General features: G+C 35.1%; 1 protein-coding gene across 2 annotated transcripts in view; it reads right to left on the reverse strand.

Moving 5' to 3' along the window:
* Positions 1-15,579, reverse strand: part of PARP8 (poly(ADP-ribose) polymerase family member 8) — a 215,598-nt gene that overhangs the window by 16,120 nt on the left and 183,899 nt on the right. For both annotated transcript variants that reach the window (XM_027863652.1, XM_027863653.1), the window contains 7 exons: positions 14,379-14,446; positions 11,767-11,815; positions 10,380-10,492; positions 10,070-10,142; positions 8,441-8,510; positions 3,694-3,767; positions 1,792-1,861 (listed from right to left, as the gene is read on the reverse strand). In XM_027863652.1, the coding sequence (XP_027719453.1) occupies positions 1,792-1,861; positions 3,694-3,767; positions 8,441-8,510; positions 10,070-10,142; positions 10,380-10,492; positions 11,767-11,815; positions 14,379-14,446 (517 nt within the window). The remainder of the gene's footprint in view (positions 1-1,791; positions 1,862-3,693; positions 3,768-8,440; positions 8,511-10,069; positions 10,143-10,379; positions 10,493-11,766; positions 11,816-14,378; positions 14,447-15,579) is intronic.

The following is a 15,579-nucleotide window of genomic DNA, read 5'->3' on the forward strand; positions in this document are numbered from 1 at the left end:
CAGGAACGTGGAGTTGAAGAAAGAGAATTGGGCTTGAGATATAGAATTGCAGAGATAAGAGCTGATACCATGAGATTGGAAAGGAGGAAGTACATAAAAATGGTCCAACAGAGAACCTTGAGGCTGTTCACACTTAGAGAAAAACAGTGAAGAAATTGTTTTAGAGAATCAGTGAAGGAACCAAGAAGGCAGAGAAGCAAGACAGAGCAGTTCCATGGAATGCAAATGAGAAAGAAAGGAAGAGGTAGAGATGGGGGTGCATTGGTTGTAGAAGGAAGGAGTCACTAGCACCAACTACTACAGAAATTCCAAACAGGATGAAGACTGAGAAAAGTCTACTGGCTTTAATATTTAGTAACTCCAGAGAAAATAGTTTCAGTAGAAGATTGGGTACAGAAACCAGACTGAATAGAGATAAAGAATAAATGGCGGTTGGGGAAACACATACCATTAAGTATAGTTTATTCTTTAGAGGAGAAGAGGAGGAGAGAAATGGGGCCATGGTATACTCTTTCTCTATTTCTCTTTCTCTCCCATTTTCACACTCCCTGGAGCAGCTGTTCTAAATCTCCTTAAGCTCTACCTCCATTCCTACCCATCTCTGAGCAGATGACATGGCTTCCCACTCTACTAAGAAAATTCAGGCTTATCTATGGAGAGACTTCTCAGCAGCCCTCCTCCATACTTCAAAACCACTTATTGTCTTCACTAATCATGTCCTCCTTTTTTCCAACTTCAGGCTTTCTCTCACTCCTGGTGTCAAGTACCCTTGGATGCTTTCCCTCTCCTTTTATCTTTATCTTGATACTTTACCTTGATATCAAGATACAAACTTTATCTTGAGTTTGTTTATCTGTGTATGGAATCTCCCAGCTTGGGAGATGGGCTTCTTGAGGACAGTAGGTATTTAGTTTCTATATTTTTATGTCCAGTGCCTAGCACAGGGTCTTGTATATGGTAGGTCTCTCATAAATACTTATTTGAATAAACTGAATGGAAAGTGATGAGTTTAAGAGCTCTTGAGAATTTTACTCTTGGCAAGGAGAAGAGTAACCTGCCAAGACAGGAGTGAAGAAGAAATGGATGAATTAAAACCAAGATGTTTTGAGGTGCAAAGGAGAGTTAAAAATAAAATACAAGGTCAACTACTGAGAGATGGGAAGGAGAGGAGGTGGGGTGTGAAGATGAAGGAGAAGCTTTGGATGGAATAGGAGAGGTAGAATCAACAACAGAGATGGATAAGAGGACTGCTACATAGCTGACAGAATATGGTGAGGATGTAGTTCAACATAGACCTAGTTCGTCTAAGCCTTGCTTCATCAGTACTCAGAGACCCATGAATAAGAGCAGAAACAGTGACAGTGGGTGAACCGGACTGGAATTTAACAAGATAAGAGCAAAGAAATAGGGAGTGGGGCAAGGAACTACAGATAGAGAATAGTCTTTGTTGAAATGGCTATAGATTCCAGATTTCCCCAGAAAGAATAAAGTTAAACAAAAACAGAAGTGATAAACTCTTGAGAATGGGGAAGGATCCAGGAGTTAGAAGATAGGCAAACAGGTTCAAATAGTAAGGCAGATGGAAAAAAGGGAATATTTGGATTATAATATAAAGTAATAAAAGAAGAAACCTCTTTTCCAATACTAATAAATATTTAATATACACATGCAACTTCATTTCTAAAGATGATCAGTTAAGTAGTGATTTAAGGTTATCTGCAGAGATAACCATTTAGGAAAACCAAGTGTGAAGAAAGATCCAATTAAGGTTTGTGAATGGTTTCAACTTACCTTCACATAAGGCTATGCACTTTAAGTTACGGCTTTGCAAGAACTGGGACTGCTGTCCTTTTTTCTGAGACTGAAGAATAAAAAAAAAAGTTGTGACATTACAATAAAATTTGGGAAATCATATGCATAAAAATGAAGTCAATTTTAAGGAATATTTACAATTGAAACAATTTCCAGAATAAAACATTTAGGAATTACAACTGTAAGCTGCAAAGTATATCAGCATCACTACATTATCCATTAAGATAAATTTGCTACAAATATTCTGATATTGCCACTTAGCCATCTCGCAATATATCATTTAATTGACATATTTAGTCTCATTTGACTGGTATAATCTGGTTCTTTTTATAACAAGTTACACAACAATATAAAGGAATTAAAGTATCACAGAGGTAAAAAATCATAATAACAATAACAATCGGTAGTATATGCTTTAAGGTTTATGAAGTGATTCACAAATATATTCTTGTTTGATCCTCATAAAAAGCCTGGGAGAGAAATGTTATTATTATCCCTATTCTACAAATGAGGAAATTGAAGCCCAGAGAGGTTAAAAAACTTGCTCAGGGTCACAGAGGTAGTAAGGATCTGAGGTAGTATTTGAATTCAGGTCTTCCTGATTCCAGACCCAGCATTTTATCCACTGTACTATCTAGCTGTCCCCAGGTATAAGAAAATTTAGAATTTTTTTTTCTCAAAAAAAAAAAGGAAGAATTTGGCGTGAAAAGGGGTTAGACCTAACCAAAAACTTTAAAGTGCACGAGTACATATTTGAATCAAATACTAAGGCACATACTCTAAAAACATGATTTAGGAGGGAAAGAAAGAGAGGGAAGGGGGGGGGAAGTGAAAGTGATAGGCCACATCTGAACTTGGATCATCCTGATTCCAGGCCCAGTGCTCCAGCCACTGTGCTACCACATTTCCTCCAATTTAGAGGGAGGATCCTGGTGATTCTTCGTTGTCAATGTTTTTATCAAATCTAGTCATATCAACATATATCTTCTGGCTTTTTTGAATATAACACACATTAAGTAACAGCCCAGGAAAGAGTTTGGCATCTCTACAAAAGAGGAAGCCATTCCTCCCTAAGAAAAATATAATTACACTTTGAAAATACTTGCCAGGAATAAAAATGGACACTTTTTGAATTCTCATTTTCTTTCTTCGAAATGTGTGATGCAAACAAGGTGATAAAGGAAAATCTAAGGAGTGGATAAGATAAGAGAAGGCTTTCTGGAGAAGGAAAGCCTATGGGGCTTGAGGATAGAAAAGTTGGGTATAAGTATGGGATATGACCACGGGCAAACTGCTCAGCCTCTCTGATGCTCAATTTGCTCTTGTATAAAATGAAAAGTCTTTTACTACCTATCATATTGGGCAAGGATCCAATGAGATATACACACATATTCATGTATGTATATAAATATAGTCCAATGTAAACTATCAAGTATTAATATTATCATTGGCAAAGCACTTACATGATTCTTTATAAACACTAAAATCAAGAGAAATTAAAAAGTTGCCTAAGAACTAGTATTATTGATTTCATTTTTACGAGTAAAATTTACTAAGGCACATAGAATGCAATAGGTACTAGGGTAAAAAGTCTTATGGCAAGAAGGCATTTGCTTATAAAAATGGTTATTTATTTTACTCTCCCTTCCTCCTACCCTGTGAAATAGCACTATTCAAAGGACTTATTTTTCAGTTTATAGTTGTGAATATTTGCTAGAGAAAGCATTTAAGTTTCTCTGCTCTTATATGATCTTTGTTCTTTAATTCTGCTGACTACTCAAAATAATCATTTTGTTGGCTTAAAAGCATGAACATTAGCTTCCTCCTAGCAAACAAATCCATGGGTCACCAGCCAAAAAGTTACATGATTAATTGCATTACCTGTAAAGTATTACTGCCTTTACTGCTGGAGGCTGGCTCATCCTTGGCTGACACCTTCTGTTTCTTGTTCATCCCTAAAAACACCCCAACAAAACAAAACAGAAACAAAGAATAGCAGGCCATCATTTCAGGGACTACCTAGGTGAAACAAGCTCAACATATGATTGACTTTTTGTCATGTTCCAAGGCGAGATATAATGCTAACGTTAGCTCAGAGCTAGGTCCTTCAAGTGATTGGGGGTAATACTGGAAGCTCAGGCTACAGAGGAGAACTTTAGTTGTTCTATTTAGTACTAGGAGTGTGGCAGCTTTAGCCTTATATGAGCTAAATAATGATAGGAATACACACACCCACACCCACACATATATTCCTATCATTAAAAAAAATACATTAAATTAGCAGCTTTAGTATAGTACACAGAGATCAGACCCCCAAGAGTCAAGAATACCTGAGCTTAAATCATATTTCTGAGGGGGTGTGCGTATGTGTGCGTGAAGAGAAAGTAAAAGAAAAAGAAAGAAAAAAGAGAGAAGAGAAAGAAAGAAAGGAGAGAAAAAGAGGAGAGAAAGGAAAGGAGAGAGAAAGAGATAGAGGGAAAAGAGGAGAGACACAGAGAAGACAGGGACAGAGAGACGGAGAAAGACCCTAAGCAAGTTACATAATTTCTCAGGGCACAAAACAACTCTCTAAAACTCTAAGTTGCAGCGCCAGTGCTGATCAGCATTGGTGTACATCATTTCATTGGGAGATCATTATATAAATGAAACCACATACATAATCTGTGAATAAATAAATAAAATATTGTCAAAAAGGTGTCATAAAATAAAACTGGAATAGAAAAAGCTCTTAAAACTTAAGCAATCTTAAAAAGAGCATGACCTAGTTAGATATTTTTTCTTTGCCCCACATTTGAGATAAAACTTTCATAGGCATCTCTAAAGGCATCATGTTGATTACCCCTAATTTAGAGTACGAATAGGTAGTAGAGTGGGTAAGAATATAGGACTTGGTGTCAGGAAGACTTGAAGTCAAATCCTGTCCCAGACCCTTGACAAGTCACTTAACCTCCGCCTGTCTCAATTCCCATAGCTATAAAAAGGGGATAATAAATAGCACCAACCCCTCCCACGGTCATTGTAAAGATCAAATGAGATAACATGCATAGCAAGATATAATAATAATGCTATCTTCATCATTATTATCATTTTCTCTTAACACTGTAAAGCAAAGGAAAATAGTTATATTCTCAGTAAAAGAGAAAAGTTTTATTCATCAGCATCTAGTTGCTTTATCTCTTGTTAATCATCCCTTTACCCTTGGGAGGAAAAGAGAAATTCTCTCTTATATTAATAACTAATTACTATTGGGGAGATCCAGGAATTTTTCCCTTCCAATTTCCTCATTCCCTACTAGGTCAACTTAGCCCCTGAAGAACAGGGTTGATAATGAGATTGGATTTAACATTCTCCTCAATCTAGTTCAGACCCCACCCAGCGGGCAAGATTGTGCTCTTCTCAGGCTTGTGGGGAAAGGCGGGCAGGGAAAGGGGAATCCTTTGTCTAGATTGCCTGGGACCAGGGGTGGTCTACAAGTAAGGGTGACATAATCCAAGTCAGTTCCCCAAACCCTTCTTTAGCAGAGGTCTACCTCTCATTATAGTATTCATTCTTCTTACTGTTAACCAATCAGAGCGGATTGCCATCTGTAAGGAACACCCACTCTTCCAAGGGCATATAAACATCAATACCACCATGATCTGTCTTTGGTTTCTGAGAGAAAGTCAAACGACCTAATCCTTTTATTAATTATTTGCTAATCATAATTAATAAAATGATTAATTACCCCAAAATTATGACTGTCAAACTTTCTATATATCACACCCTTCTATCATCCTCTGTCTTTCAGTAGGACACAAACTTTGGTTTACCCCTCTGGATCTCCCCAAATGCTATATCAACTCATCACTTCAGAAGGGCAGTTACCTGTCCCTAGGGAAAACTGACCTCTGTTCAAAGGGGGATCACTTGGAACCCTTGTAGGGTACATATAATACCTAGAACAACTTATCAGGACAAAGGATTGCTTTTTATAGGTAACAGAAAGTGGAGACACCAAGTCTTAAGATATTTTACAGAAAAGGAAGGCAGACCAATGATTTCAAAACATTTGCCTCTGAAGAATTCTTTGTCTCATCACAAAAAAATTTTTGAAGCCTCCCATGATAGTAATTGTACCATTTTTGGCCACTGACTAATAATACACAAACTTATTAAAAAATATTTCTGAATTCATAATTTAGTTGTCATTTTTTTTCCTCTTTTTTCCATCACAGCAGAAACTATACGCATTTGGAAAACATTAATATATGTGAGTGTGATATTGATTGTGTTGAAATGGTGTGTTAACTTATTTAGGGAGTCATATGTGCATTTGTAGAGTCCATGTAAACAATTTTGTATCCCACCACCACCCCCTACATTGTTTACAGAACAGTTGGTTGTAAAGCAATACAATTGTTTCTGTTCCCTCTCTATTTTTTCTAAGATGTTCAATGACTTCTTAAAAATCACTTCTATTTTAATTTATTACATTAAAACCATAAGCACTTTAACATATAGGCCTTGAAATATGTTTAATATAGAAATAAAATAGGAATGTTAAAAATTAAAATTCCAGGTATCTCAAAAGTCTCAGAATAGTTTTAAACTTTAATGGCTTAACAGCTTAAAATTGCATTGACCAGTATAATGCAATACAAAGTTATAGTAGCAGCAATAATAACAATAAAATAAATTGACACTTATATAGCACTTTGAAGTTTACAAAACTATTGACATATGTTAGTTGCCTCAGGTCTCACAAATACCATGAGACAGGGAACGCAGGTATTACTACTCCCATTTTACAGATGAAAAAAAAGTTTTAGAGAGAATACAGGATTCATTTGTGGTCACAGAGTTAGTAAATGTCAGACATAGGATATGAACCTAAGTTCTCCAGACTTTAAACTCAGCACTCTTTCCACTATACTACACAGCTTCTCTCAAGTAGTATTACAGACTATCCTTTATGCGTTTTATTTGCATTAACTTTGCATGGTGATCTGGAGTGATGATCATAAAAGAATCTCATGTCACTGTGATTGAGAACACACAAAACCTCTGGCCTGTTCACAAGTTAATTCATCCCCCCAACATAATATCTTCCAAAACTGGAGAAACAGTTAATTATCAAAGTTGCTCTGAAATACACCATTATTCCTGCCAAGCAAGTTCTCTGATTGGACTGAACTGAGGTATTCAGACCAAGAAGAGTCAAACTAACATTATTTAACACATCTCTGTAGCTCTATGCATGCATTTATGGAAATACTTCCATGTAGTTAGTAGTATCTGCATCATGTCTGTAAGCAATGTGTTTGCATGTGGCACTATTATCTCCCTCAGGAATATTCTATGTTCCGTATAACATTCTTTGAGCCTGGGGAATCTGCCGTTTCTATGAGTGCCAAGAATATCTAAATGCTATATAGAATAAAAATAAATAAGTATAAAACCTACATAGGACGAACTTATAAAAATTAAAATGTATTTTTTCCTTTTCTAAAAAAATTTCTTCTCTGAAGTTAACAAAATATGACCATACACATAGATTTTATCCTGGAGGGGCAGGTGCTATGGTACAGACTTCAGTATGACATAACATAGCAACATTAGCAAGGTCATTCTAGTTCAAATCAATGATCTATAGAGGTAACATGGTGGAAGATAAGAGCACTAGATTTGGAGTTAAGACTTCAGTTCAAATTGTGATCCTGCACCTTTTAGTTGTGTGACCACAAACAAATCACTTAAAGTCTCTGAGCCTGAGTTTCATTATTTGTAAAATTGTGATAACACCTGTATCTATCTACATTATAGGTTGTTATACACTATATAACTGCTTTATCAACATGAGTTATTGTTAGGTTGTCTAAATTCCTAGGTTTCATAACTTCCCTCTACATTATTGCCCTCAAAGGTCACGGCTGTCTCTTGAACACTTCATAACTTTCTGTTGCTATCCCATCACAGAGATGTAATCCATAACATGCAACAGATTTTAGGTCCCAGAAGCACCACAAAGATTTCCTTATTACACAATTTTGAAGCATAGGTTCCAAGAAGATTATCATATTTAAGAATATAGAATACACATATGTATGCACATCTTAATAAAACAGGAATTACAAACATAAAACAGATAAATGAAAAAATATTAAAGTGTTCAAGGGAAAGGAAAGTCACAGAGAAAGCTGATGGACTTCCAATTCATGAATCCAAGTTATTTTTTTTTTGGACGTTTTTGTTGTTGTTCCAGATTTCTAATTTTATTGATGTGTAAGAAGTCTCAGTGAAGAAACAGTCTTTGCCAATAAATATGAGCACCACCCCCCCAAATAACTTATTGTCTTACAGCAGTAGGAGGTTAAGTGACTTGCCCAAGAAGAAATCATCACTATGTATCTGAGTTGGGATTTGAACCCAGCTTTCCTGAGTTGAAAAGACAGTTATGTGACTCTAGCTCTTCTTATCACTTTACCACTACATTATTATGATTTCCTTTGTTTTCTGACATTTGTAATATTTAACACAAATGCAGTAATTATGCTTCAATGTTGAGAAAAAGATACCAATAAAAATCAAAACATGAACAAGAGAAACAAAAGACAATGAAATTAAACTTGAGAGTGATTTGCAGTGTTACCTGAGTAACCAAATGATATGCTTGACAATGGACTAAGATATATTCCACTCCCATACATTGCACCATGGAGCTAAAAAGAAGGGAGAGAGAAGCCTGTCACTACTTGTAAATGTTTCACATGAAGAACAGAAACAGTCTCACATCAGAACACTGCTTACAAAATAATAGAGCTCTTACTATTCCAAGATTCTGAACATCTAGGATGAAGAATAATCTGATTTGAAAAGAAGATTAATATCATCCTTGCATCAAGAATTTTGATTTAGCGAATTTGTGTGCATCAGTAAGTAGCCAATTCACAGTCCTTGGCACAGTCCTCCCACACGTTGGAAGCAGAAGTAGTTGTTTATTACAGACCACACTAGCTGGCTTTTAATTTAGCAGCTCTCATATTTTGTGAACAAACAAAAAGCACAATCATTCAAAAGCATGAAATATTCACATGTATACTCTGAAGGAGACTTACACGTTGGATTATGATATCTGTGGTAATGAATTTCAATAGCCATTGCACACCAAAAGTGGATAGGCCTTCTAGCACACCCAACCCATCTCACCTTAGTCAACTGAATCTTAACTTTTTTCAGGAAAGCTTAAAAAAAATCCATTTCATTCTCTGAAACTGACCAAGTATACTCTACCCTTTTAGATATCAATAATGGATCAGAGTCTGATGGTTCAGAGACAATGAACTATATATAACCCAGCTACTTGAATATAAGAAGGTGACTCCCAATTCTTCCCTCTTTTTTCTATTTGTTGGCTTCTGCCTTATTTTACATTGTTGGCAAGATGTACATAAGCAATAAATATTGCACATAATTTTTTAAACCCAGAAATTTTTATTTAATTTTAAATTTGTAACCCTGGAGCCTAGCATAGTGCTTGACACATAATACTAGGTAGCTACTAAATGCTTGATGATTGGTTGATTTCTTTCAACACTTTTTTTTTCACTTTTCATATAAAATTTGGTCAGAGACAAGTCAGGAAGATTTCTGGCCATCTTTTTTTTCTGAATTGACCTCAGCTACTTTTAGGTGAAAGCTAGTTAGCTATGTAGCAATGAAATGTCACTGTAAGTGAAGTATGGTGGTGGAGACCAGAAGCAGGTGAGGATATCTGCTCCCAACATTCTGCCAACATCCCGGAAAGTAATTTTATAGATCAGGAAAAAAAAAATAATTAATGGGCTCTCTGGTATTCTTTCCTCCTTTCAATAACAAACAAACAAAAAACAAACTAAAACATTTTGTGACTACAAAGAAAGCATATATGATTGTGTTGTCTATTGTATTAAGCTCAGTATATAGTTTCACTGCTTCTATAGGGATTTTCTTTAACTTTTTCATCTAGGGCCCTCTTCTCCTATTTGAATAACAGAAGAAGAATTCTACCAAACAGTGGTAAGATGAACACAAAGGAAAGATGTATACTTGCTTTCTGTACTTTTCTAAACAATGCTACCGATGAGGACAAGATTACATAGCAAGAGTCACCCTCTAATTTAGATGTTCACTAGTGTGCAGTATGCACACTGCAGGACCACATACCACTACAAAAGATAAGGGAGGGAAAAAAATTACTACACCTTTTTAGTATCATTTTTCATAAATGAAGAAAATTTACCTGCAGCCGTGTATTTGAAGCAACAACTAAGCCATTCCTCAGGATGGAATGCCAGTTTTCAATGTGGGAGCCACTAAAAATGGAGGGGGGAAAAAACAAGCCAAAGACACAGTGTTAAAAGCCATGCTTTTAAAAAAAAAAAAGACGTCATGCTACCAAAAAATGTAGTGTTTGCAACCCATTCATTTACTTGCTAGCAACCTGGAATTGCCAACCAGCTCTTGGGAATTAAATATTTCCTCCTTCTGTACTCACTAAACACTCTTGTATAGGAGGGCCAACATTACATGTAGTATTAAGCCATACTCACTGAAATGCAAAGGTACTTCCAAAGAGTTTTTTAGCAGCTCTAAAATTGGATTCTTTGGCTGGTGGACTGCTGAGAAGGAGGAATTGATGGGGAGTGTGCATGAACTTCAATTGCTGTTAAATAAAATATGACAAATGGAAAAGTGTCAAGCTGAACATATTTCCAAGGTTGAAGGCTCACTCAGATCTCACTGGTTCCAATAGAACCCCATTACCCAGGATCTACCTCAAGTCATTCGAAGCCATTCTGATTAACAGGCTGACTCAAACACCTGAAAATGCTACGCCAGACAAATTATATTGGATTCTTGATAGGAATAATAAAATATAGTACAATGAATCTGTAAGAGCGCTAGGAAAGGAGCAAATGTGCCAATAATCCCAAATCATTTATATGTAACACTGAAATACATTATTAAATTTTGTCTGAACACTGAGCATTCTTAATTAAGTTTTTTCTTTGGTTTACAAGGTTGAGCTCCCTGAGCAGAACCCAATAACCATTCTAGTAGATAAATGGGCTGGGAACATGCTGGATAGCAAAGGAAATCCAGTTCAAAATTTTAAATGGCCACAGTGGATGATCCATGAAATGTATAATTCACAAATTGACCAGATTCATTAATATTTGTCCTCTGGTTATAATAGGCCTTCTTGGTTCCAATTTTCTCTTTGCTAGAACTGTACCTATTTAAAGAAGCCACCAAATAACCTATGAAAAGAATAGCTCACCAAATAATGAGATAATTAGGTAGGTAGGCAGGTAGATAAGTAAGTGGATAGACAGACAGACAGACAGATAGATTAGAGAGACAAGAAGGATAAGCAAGACAGAGGGAGAGAGAAAGAGAGAGAGAAGAAAAGAGTAGTCAGAGGCTATTTCCCCTTCACCTCCCTGTTCACATAATAAAAACAAAAGAATCTCTTTTCCCCTTTACATAGTGAGAAAGAGCAGAGTCAGGATTTCCCTTAAATACTCAAATCTTTGGTTCTAATGTGCTGTTAACATAAGCAAAAAAAAGGTATTTGGTAAAGGTGAAACAAAAAAATAGTAAAAAATAAATGATTCTTTTCTGTTTATACTCTCAGTGATGTTCTTTTCAATAATGTTTGAATTCTCAAATGATCTGATATTGATTAACTTTATTTATTTATGGTATCAAGATAAATGACCAATCTTTACATTTAATATTTTGGAGTTTTGGTACAATAAACAAAAAGCAATTTACAAAGCTGAGAAATATGACAGTTCTTCTACCCTTGGTTGTCTGAATCTTACGAACCTTATGAAGTTGTCTGAGAATCATCGAATAAGTCCTATCATCTTACAAGTATCCCTCTAATTTAAAAGACTGATTGACATAAGAATGGGTAGAAAAATAACTTACCCGGTTAACTGGCAGTTTCACAATATGCGATCTATTACTTGAAATAACCCTGAAATTAAAATGATTAGTCAGCCACAAAATATGCAAAAAAATGCTTTTATTCTTAGGAAACAAGTGATTAAGGTCAATGCTTGCTGTGCCAAAGATTTTGTAATCATTTTATTTAATTACATAATATTTCCCTTTCTTTCCTGAAACAAATCTAAAAGACTTCAACTTTTAAGTTAGCACTGAAGACTGGCCAGAAGAAATGTAAAAATCAAAGCTCAAAAACTTTTTTAATAGTCACCTTAGTGAAAAGAACACTTCTAAGGTATGTTTTACACAATTATCATCAACATAAGATGATAAGATTTAACATCTATTTCTATATTTCCCACTTTCTCAAGAAAGATAATTTAAAACTATTAATTTAAAACTTAAGAGTGTCACTTTAAAATCAAAGGATCATATATGTTATCAGTTATAGAAAAGACTAAACGTACTTACTCAAATACTTTGTAAACAAAATGATTACAATCATCAATGGACTCAAAAAGTGAAAAGTACTTTTTTAAAAATGGGAAAGTGTTTTTGAAAATGCACAAAATATAAATAACTATTATAATTAAAGAACAAAAGTTTCTGGAAAAGAAAATGGTCAGTATTTCTTCTGTGTGAAAGGTGAACAACTAAGGCACTAAATGTCATGGTCAAATGGAAGAAGGTAAATGGATATCAAAAAATCAGTGAGACAAAGGGAGAGAGAAAGAAGGATGGACTTTTCCTTTCCAGCATACATATTTTGTGTGTGTGAATAAAGACTTGGATTGAGGAAGACCTAGATTCAAATCCCACTTCTAATTTTTATTAGCTGTTTGAACCTACGCAAATTATTCAACATTCCTGAGCTGCCACAAATTCCCTAAGATTCATCTACTTAGTTACAGATGGACTGTGATCTGATTGGGCAGAGAGAATCCCAAGAATAAGAATTTTTCATGCTGATAAAATCATAGACCCTTTGCACATTGTATAAGCAAAGAATGTTCCAATGATGAAAAATGTGTGTATGCACATATATATATAAATGTAAATAGTATGTATATCTGTACATATTTTAGTTTACTGTAAGTTATAACAATAATAATTGCTCACACATGTATATCACTATAAGATAGCTAATTTCATCTTCACAGCAATTCCAGGAGACAAGTATTACAAACTATTATCACTAATTAACAAATGAGGAAATTGAAGTTCAGAGAGCTTAAGTAACTTGCCTCCGATCACACAGCAAGCAAATGTTAGTGGTGGGATTTGAACTGAAGTCTAATTTAAAATGGTAGGCTTTTCGAACGTCTTTTGGCAAGATCTTTCTTCATTTCAATTAATTCCATGTTCAAAATCCTTGATTAAATTGATTTCAACTAAGCAGAATCTCTGAATAATAAGATGTATCCCCCCCAACTCCCCTCCCATGCAAAGGCAGGACTATAGGTGATTTATATAGGTTGCCACATGGGATGTAACATAGAGAGGGACTTCAACATTTCATTCCTTTTTTTTTTTTAAATTGAGGCTATTGGGGTTAAGTGACTTGCCCAGAGTCACACGGCTAGTGAGTGTTATGTGTCCAAGACCGAATTTGACCTCAGGTCCTCCTGACTCCAGGACCAGTGCTCTATCTGCTACATCACCTAGCTGCCCCAACAACATTTCTTTTTTGAATAAAATTTCAAATATGGAAAATTCCATTCTCTGTGGCTTATTGCTATTACTTTTGTGACCATGTTTTAGCATAATATCTCAAATTATCTGGTAGGTACTAACTCAGAGGGGAAACCATTGTTAAACAGGAGTGAACAGCAGGTACTGGGATAGAATTTCCTAACCATTCTATGTTGTTGAACAATTAGCTTGTCTCAGATAATCCTGTGTTCCATTTTTAGGAAAAAGAGGTGAGTGATGAGAAACACAAAGCATTATTAGGGACTGCAAAAAAAAAAAAAGTTGGGCTTGTGTTCTGGGCTCAGGAGACATTCAGTTAAGTCTCTTAACACCTTCTAGAAATTACCACAATGTACATTACCACAATTCATTTTGCAGACATTCCAAAAAAAAAAAAAAAGCTGGAGGGAAAGGGGGGAGAGATCTTGAAACACACAAACATCTTCTAACATAAAAGAACACTGCAATTAACTAAGGCAAGAAAAGGTACTAATGAACTTTAGGAAGATTTTCTAACCTAAAATATTGAAAACAACTGATGTTCCAGCTTAATCTTCACTTAACCAGAAAATTAAATTAACCAGAACAACTCATTAGCTGTGCAATTCTGTTAATCAAGGTTTTTACTATGGACAAACAACAGTTAAATGGACTGCATATCTTTGCAATGCAAGACACAGTGTATTCTTTCCCCAGTGATGTAGAACTTTTAATTAAAATGAGAGTCATTAAAGGCTTATATAATCTTCAGGGCTCATAAGCTTCTAGGAGAATCTTAGCATTGCAGGTTTAAAAAAAAAAAAGACACCCATTGCTGTTGTTTTCTTTTTTCCTTCTTTAAAAGCAGGCAGAATAAGGCTACATTCTACATTTTTATTAAAAAGAATACTGAAGTTTTATACCATTGCAATAGAGGATGAGCAAGGGGGTCCTGTTTATCCATCTGTTTCTTGATTTCCAAATATGGTGCCTATAAAAGATAATAATTCTTGATTTCTCTTAAAATATCTATTTTTTTAAAGCATCTAACACACATCCAACAAAAGAAATGCAAACTGATTAGTACACCTAATTCACAGATTTCTTGACATTTAGCCTTGAAAATTTACAGCTTTGTCTTGGTAACAACTAAATTTGTTCTAGAAATTTCACTCCAAGGTTAAATGATGCCTATAAAATTAGAATGAAAGAGAACATTTTATAACTCCAACCAATGTTCACATCTAAGGGTATTTGCTTGAGTCTAGGGCTTTCCATAAAGAAACTGAACAGAAATTTCACTAAAATAAACTCTCCCTTCCTCTCCTCCCATCCCTGAGTACAGTACTTTTTTATTTTTTCTCAAATAATACCTATGAAGGCCTGTGCAACTTACCATATTCAATGAAAAATATTCAGAGAAATCTCCCTTTGACAATTCAGGAGTACAAAATGATTTAGCAATACTGACGATGGATTGTAATACACTTATCTCAAAAAATTCTGCAGATGTGATATAATAAAACCTACTTGTACAAAACACAGAGAAAAAAAAGACAACAAATACTACTATTTTCATCTTCAAGCTGAAGAGATAGTGACATCAAGAGATTAAGTAACTTGCCCAAGGTCACAGAGCAGGTAGGTCACTGAGGGAGCCAGTTCTACAACTCTAGTCTCTACATTTCTTAGTTAAGTGCTCATCGGTTGACGTTGTCTCCCATTTAAAATAGCTTATATGTGACCCAGAAAAGAACCAGCCATTTTTGGCAAAGCTCTGATGCCAGAGTCAAACTTTGCAGCTATTTATAAAATCAGTGGATATAGTATAAATATACAGCTATAGCAAAGTCATTTTCATTACTAAAAATCATTTACTGAGAGCTTAACCTTGTGCAATATAGTACTAGAAGCTGCAGGGAAGAGAGGGTTGGTAATTTTAAAGCTGATAATGCCGTCCCTGATTTGCAAGCTGTATGTTTTCTACACGGCATAATCTTACCATAACTGTACTATTTCCTTTTCATAAAGGACAGTGACAATGGCATATCTAATCCAGTAACATTACACAGTCATTCAAATTTCCTGATGAGAAACAATTATCATCCTTATATTCCTATTTTC

This window comes from Vombatus ursinus, unplaced genomic scaffold (assembly GCF_900497805.2).
Source record: "Vombatus ursinus unplaced genomic scaffold, bare-nosed wombat genome assembly UNPS02014772.1, whole genome shotgun sequence".
NCBI lineage: Eukaryota > Metazoa > Chordata > Mammalia > Diprotodontia > Vombatidae > Vombatus > Vombatus ursinus.